Source organism: Coffea eugenioides, chromosome 11 (assembly GCF_003713205.1).
Source record: "Coffea eugenioides isolate CCC68of chromosome 11, Ceug_1.0, whole genome shotgun sequence".
Classification (NCBI taxonomy): Eukaryota; Viridiplantae; Streptophyta; class Magnoliopsida; order Gentianales; family Rubiaceae; genus Coffea; species Coffea eugenioides.
Window position 1 is genome coordinate 31,687,502 of NC_040045.1, and position 7,226 is coordinate 31,694,727.

General features: G+C 33.8%; 1 protein-coding gene across 1 annotated transcript; it reads right to left on the reverse strand.

Annotated features, from left to right (window-relative positions):
- Nucleotides 1-3,577: 3,577 nt before the first annotated feature.
- LOC113752270 (cytochrome P450 71A3-like) lies at nt 3,578-6,163 on the reverse strand. The gene is made up of 2 exons (XM_027296392.1): nt 5,234-6,163; nt 3,578-3,700 (listed from the first exon to the last, which is right to left on the reverse strand). Exons 1-2 carry the CDS (start codon nt 6,161-6,163, stop codon nt 3,578-3,580), a joined length of 1,053 nt encoding a protein of 350 aa, XP_027152193.1.
- Between the last annotated feature and the right edge of the window lie 1,063 nt (nt 6,164-7,226).

The following is a 7,226-nucleotide window of genomic DNA, read 5'->3' on the forward strand; positions in this document are numbered from 1 at the left end:
TTTTGGAGTATTATTTGAGAGGCATTGCACCTATCTATGAAAAAAAGGGGAAATGTGAAAAGAAGACAAAGTGCAGGAAATCAGCAAGTAAAGTTGATTTTTATGGTGCTGGTTGGGAGTTATAGAAAAAAAATAAAAAACAAAAAAAAAACAAAAAAACAAAAGAAAAAAAAAAGAAAAAAAGAAAAAAGAAGGGGAGTAGATGAATGAAAAGATGAGAAAAGGCGAAGGTTGTGGCAAGTGCTAATTCACTTCACTTGTGTGATGGTTGAGATGCCTTTAAGTTTCAAATGTGCAAGAATCTATGTAATGAATTTCTGGGCACTTATTTTATACTTTTACACCCTTTTGACTCCTTTTTATCCTACCTTCTCACCCTAACCCCATTACAACCTTTTAAAGTCCCTTGATTGCTGCATTTAAATTCATAAGTAAGTGGTGGAGATATGATATATGAGCAAGCTTATGGTAGTGTCATTCTATTGTGTTGATCTGAGAGTTATCTTATATACATCTCATATACATTTTGGAGTGATTGAGTGCACTTTAAACGGTGAGAATTGTTGATTTGGTATACTCTGATTTCGATGAGGTTATTGGGGAATTTGGAATGCCATTCTTGGTATGAACTGCTGTGGTTTGCTTAGTATCTTTATTGCATTTCTGAGTTAATCATGCTTGAGGGCAAGCATGATTTAGGTGTGGGGGGAATTGATAGGGTGTTAATTGCTAGTAATTTTGTTGTTAATTTCCCCTTTTATTCTTGCCAAATATTGTTTTAATTATTAATATTTACTTATATTTGGTATTGGGACTTAATTTCAGGAACAAAGCAGAAAATTACCAAAAAGGAGGGACTTTTATGGGAAATGGAGACTTCTAAGGACCTTGGACTCTTGAATTGGTGGGACCACAAGCTAGTGAAAGCAATGTTTTTAAACTCGGACCGGTCAGTGAACCGGAGAGGTGACCGGTTCGCGGTTCGACCGGTCCGACCGGCCGGTTCAAAGGTTCACTGTTTTTTTTTTTTTTTTTTTTTAGTGTTAAGTACTAAGCAGGTTTCATTCTACACTTGAACTTTACCAACATAACTTAATTTAAGTTATGATAATAATAAATTTTCTAAAAGTTATACACAAAACATGGAATGATAAATATAATTAAAATATCATAATTCACCACAAGTTTTCATAAATTCATTATAAACATAAATAGATACAATCCAAATGTGCACCAATTATCACAAATAAAAACACAAAAAATAAATTAATTAAATATTGAAATTCTTTTACAACCCTTAAAAAAATCCATAAAAGAGTTCAAGTTAAGACAAACTATTGAATAGGAAACTTTTATCAGTGGCATGATAAGCAACCACACCACCTTCACAATTTCATCAACTTAAGCTGAAAAAGTTAAAATTTTATTATAAAAATATAAATCTAATTGCTCAAACTAAAAAAAAACTAAAAATTTTTGAAAAACAAATATACAGTTAAACACATAAAAAATTAATTGCTACTAAACATTACTAATTAACATGTTATATTAAATTCAATGATCCTATACCATTAATTATTTTAAATTCAATTATCAATAGTTTCGATTATGTGCCAACTACCATATTTTTGACCAACCCAATGTTATTATTTGCAATTCCTACCCAATTCCTACACGGATGTACACTACTTTTGCAAAAATTTCATCCTTAATTAATCGAATAAAAATAAAACAAAAATGAGGGAAACATATGAAAATTGAGGGGAAAAAGAAGAAAATGCAAAAAATCAACTAAAGATAATAATATAGAAAAAAAACCTTGAAAAGAAAAAAATTAAACTTACTAAAATGTTGGAAAACAAGAAAAGTTGAAATTTTCAACTTGTTTACAATCTGCTAAAGATAATAACCAGATAATAATGGTGAAGACTTGAGAAAATCTTGTTGTGGATATTTGGGTTAAAAATGGTTAAGAAGACAAAATTGAAAAAAAAAAATAAGAGAAGAACTCGATGTTTTAATATATTTTTTAGTCAAGTAGAATTCTCAACAAACTTAAGTACAGTCTAGCGGTAAGATTGTCACATTTAAACTTGGAGACCCAGGTTCGAAACTTAGCTACACCATTCTTGATATTTTGTTGAAGAATTTAAAAAACCGCCGGTTCACGGTTCTTAACGGTTCGCACGGTTCGTCCGGTTCGTCCGGGTTTCAACGGTTCTCCATGAACTTCCGGCTTTAGCATTAGACCGGACCGGTGACATGGCCGGTTCGCGGTCCAACCGGTCGAACCGGCCGGTCCGATCAGGTTCTGAAAACATTGAGTGAAAGGCATTTAGTCATTTTGGCCTTTCAAAGAAAGCAACGTAGAGAGACTTGGACCAAGAAGTAATTTGGAGGCTTTGTCCACATGTGTGGGGACCACAGGAAATAGCTTTTAGGCTTCTTTCTTTTGGCTTTTTAAGGGAAGACGTACAGAAGCAAAAGGAGATCTTTTTTTTTTAGACGGCTCTAGTTTAGCTTTCAGGATAGCTTTAGTTTTTCTTTCTTCTCACTGGCCTCTGACACACGCCAGGTGTTTGACAATATTTCCCAACGGGAAAAACACCATTTATCCCTTGTTTTCTGGTAAAAAACCGCAATGCCTTTGCAATCCATTAATTCGTGTGGTGATTTAATTATGCGGCGTGGTTAAGCCTTCCTTCTAGCCGAGGGATCAACTGACGAATTGGTTCAACGTTTACTGTGAGATCTAAACCGTTTTTAATTATTTTCTTCATTTATTGGTATTTATATGTTCCCTGATTTTAATTGTTATAGCCTTATGTATGATTGATTAGTGCGCAATAATTGATTATTCACGTAGGCTATTTTGCTAAATAGAGGTAATTGAATCCGTAATTGTTCGTTATCTCTACCTTAGTAGCAACTGGCGTAATTGGGATTATGTCAGGGGAGCATACGATCTAGCTTAAACAAACCCTCGTAGCGTGTTTGTTAGTTAGGATTGGGCCTTTCTAATTATTAATGCAATCTAAAAATTAAATCCTACGGTCGTACCTATGATTTTTTTTGGGTTAGAGAAATAGCTAACGGTCGTACCTTAGCTATCGATAAATTAAGGAAGGGTTGGTTGTTTAGCGCGTGCGAGACAACTATAACCAATCTATTAATAAATGTTGGAATTATCTGTGATTCGATGATCAGTGCATGAACCATTTCTGAAGTGTACCCTTGGCTAGAGTTTCTCCAATTATTTCTTCAAATTAATTATTTTCTGCAGTTACTTTATTTTTAGCATTTAATCGTGAAAACCCCCATTTGTCTTGATTCGAAAAGGAATAAATTTCTCTCCAGTCCCTGAGGAGACGACCCTGCTTACCACTGTCTACTAGTTAGTGAATTCAGTTAAATAATTAATTCAAGTATATCGGATTAAGCAAACTCTTCGGGAATAGGTTGAATCAAGTAACCCATTGCACACCTAGAGTCCCTGCTCCAGTACTAGAATTGATTATTGACTGCTTCAGGTGGTAGTTAGGTTTTATTTATTATTATTGCACAGGTTCGGCACCTGTCATTGAGCTACTTGTCTCACCTCAGTCTGCAATTTCTCCAAGATTTTTGGGTGCCTCAAGAGTTCGGTCATTGCCCAATCCATAACTGTGTGTGTTGTATCAGTCCCAGCAGCGAACATGTCCTAATCATAGAAAGTGAAGAAGAAAAACAGATGTTGTTTAATTGAAAAAGAAAATGTCATTGAAAGTTGAGAAACTAATATGAGGAAAACATTTGTAAGAAGTTTAGCTCATCAATGGTGAACATCATTAAATACAGATAAAACAGTTTGGTTTGGCATTGTATCAATTGATGTGTTAATGCTGAAGTATGTAATATTCCTCAGCCTGCTAATATACAAATAAGTGGTGCATAATACATACTGCATACTGAATTTTAGTTGTATACACAGTTCATCAAATAGTATAATTTTGTTCTACCTTCGAACAAGCTAAAAACCTTCATGGTTGAAATTTCTGTAGGAAAAGCTCTACTTGTTCATCAACGTACGTTAATGCCTATGATCCTTTATCCAAATGTACTTATCCGTGGAATGAATTACTATGAAAAACCGTCCAACATGCAAACCAGTAGAGAGGAAAGTAATTCATTGAAAATTCTTTAGCAGACCCATCTGCTTGGCAATAAATTTACACTTATTTTCAAAAGTGTGTTCAACTACATATTATTGTTATTGTACTGGCTTCTAACATGTATGTGTGAGATAGAAAATAATTGGAGAACGTATTTTCAAGATTAAATTTGTGAAAACCATCGCCATCCAAACTAACCTTTATTCATTTAAAAAAGTAGACACAAATTACACTTTAACTCGCTGTGGTTTAGTACTTTTTTATATAACTCCCCTATAATTTCGAAAACTATACATAACCCCCCTCATGATTTGGACTAAAATGTCAAAGTGACGGAATTTGTAATCCATAACGGAATCAACTAAAATATCAAAAATACTCCAATGTAAAGTTAAAAATTATTTATTAACCACATGAGGGTTATGTATATATTTTGAAATCCATAAGGGGGTTATATGGTAAAGTACTAAAGTATAATGGGGTTATATAATAAAACATAAAATTATATGGGGTTAAAGTATCCTGCATATTATGTTTCTATATCTTGATCATTTCAACCATTTTAGTTTTTAAATGAGGCTAATTTTGATATTTTCATAGGTTCCGTTATGAATGATAATTTCTTTCACTTTGACACTTTAATCAAAATTATAAAAAGAGTTATATATAACTTTTAAAACTATAGGGAGTTATGTGAAAAATAACTATACCGCATAGGGGCAAACTGTATTTTGTCCAAAAACTAGTTTGAATAATTGGTGCTCATTAAGAGGGGGTTCAAGTATTAGTTCTTTTTAAAATGTGTAGTTAATTTGAAAAAGTGTCTAAATGCAAAAATATGCAATAATTGTGATTGTGTAAATTCACATGATAAATTATTTGTAATTTAAATGTATTAAATCAATACTCACTGGACAACCATTAGAAAAATCTTTAAAATTGAATAATAAAATGAAGGTATTCCAAGTTTAGATCAGCTATACACAAAAAGATTTTCAAGAAAAGAGAGATGGCATTAAGCCAGTACGGTAGGATAGCCTAATGAGTTTATGGTTGGAGTACCTATAAACAAGATTTCTTACCAAAATGATTGCTTTGAGACTGTCAAGTTCGAGTATAAAGCCTGTCGACTTTTCCCCCTGAATTTCAAGCAAGATATCCACCAAATCTGAGCCTTTTCCCTCTATACTATCATCAGTGTTAGCCTTTCCATTTTTCCTATCTTTGTGCTCCTTAATGACACCCTCCAGAAATTCATCAAGTTGCTTAACAACTTTGTCCACTTTATCATCCAAATCATTAAGATGTCTCAACCATCCAAGCCATGGAACAAAATCTCCTATATCAATAGTACCTAACAACTCAACAAATTCCTTCATGATTTGCATACTTTTGCTTCCATCTTCCCTATCACTGTACTTCCTCCCCAAGGCCACCCTACAAATCACATCATTTGTGAGTGTCATAAGAAGATCACTCAAGTTTATGGCTGATAAAGGTGGCGAAGAAGCCGAAAAATTTCTAATTTTTTCAACCATAAGTGAAGTCTCTTCCTCTCTTACAAATCGAAATGATTGAACCCTCTTATGACTTAGAAGCTGAAGCACACAAATACTTCTCACTTGCCTCCAATACTCACCGTAAGGTGATGCTGCGATAACCTTGCTGCCATATAGAAGCCTATCACTCATGCTTGTTTTAGGCCTGTTAGCAAAGACTAAATCATGGGTTCTCAGGATTTCACAAGCTGCATCAGCTGAAGAGGCAATAACCACGGGCTTGCTACCAAAATGAACCAGCATGAGGGAACCATATTTTCTTGATAATGATTGAAGTTTGCGGTGAGGATATAGCCCGAGTTTGAAAAGATTTCCAACAACTGGAAACTTTGATGGAGAAGGTGGTAGCCTTTGTTGGGGTTTAGAAGAAGCATAGAACCGTAAGAAAAGGGCTAGAAGTAGCAAAGCCACGGGAAGAAGAGAGGAAAATGTAAGATCCAAAATAAACGCCATTACATGCTACTCGAAAATTGGAGAAAGGGCCAAATCAAGAAAGCACAAGTTGATTGTTGCTGCTACAATTGGCTATGTATATGCCTACTTGATTAAGCCGAAAAGGATCACCAGAACCTGCTTCTGTTCTGATGATCCTTGAAATTTCACTTTGTGACGGTTGCAAATGCATCCTCAGTAAATGAATCAAAGAGCCACATTGGAAACAATATCTATAGGGCCTGGCCGATTATTTTGACTTTAGTGGCTGTACTGGAAGAACAAATTTTGGATGATAAGTCCTACTCGTAAGCAAATTCCAAAAATTGGATTGGACTTATATTCGCACCATCATACATGTTGAAATTGATTAAGCACTTGGCATTTGAGCTATTAGTTTAGACATTTTACATCTAAAGATTAGGGCAAATTACACTTTATCTCCAGTAATTTAGTATTTTTTTACATAACCCCCTATAGTTTCGAAAGCTATACATAATTCCCTCATAATTTGTATTAAAGTGTCAAAGTGGTGAAAATGATTATTCGTAACGGAATCAGCTAAAATGCCAAAAATATTGTTATATAAAGTTGAAAATTATTTATTAATCAAGGGGGTTATGCATATATTTTGAAAAACATAAGGGTTATATGGTAAAATATTAAATCATAAGGGGGTTATATAGTAAATTATAAAATCATACGGGGTTAGTATGTCATGTATTTATAAAGGTAATTTTGACATTTTTAAAAGTTTCGTTACGAATGACCATTACCGTCACTTTGACACTTTAATTCAAACCATGAGGGAGTTATATATAGCTTTTAAAACTGTAGGAGAATTATGTAAGAAAATGCTAAATCACAGAGGGGTAAAGTATAATTTGTCCTAAAGATTATATGACGTGGCACTTTGCCAGCATAATTTACTCATTCACAAAAAGTTTGGGGAAAAAAAAAGATCTCGTGCAATCTTCAAATTCCCATTCAATCTCCAAAATCATGTCAACACAAATCTCACGGTGATTAAAGCTAATACTAAACAGAAATCTTTGTTCGGAAGTTAACAAAGACTTTGGGGGAT

What these genes read in the sequence shown, in the direction of transcription:
- LOC113752270 (XM_027296392.1), bottom strand. Translation starts at nt 6,163, where the DNA reads ATGGCGTTTATTTTGGATCTTACATTTTCCTCTCTTCTTCCCGTGGCT. An exon ending in GTCTCAAAGCAATCATTTTG is followed by an intron (nt 3,701 to 5,233) that starts GTAAGAAATCTT and finishes TTCTATGATTAG; the next exon opens with GACATGTTCGCTGCTGGGAC.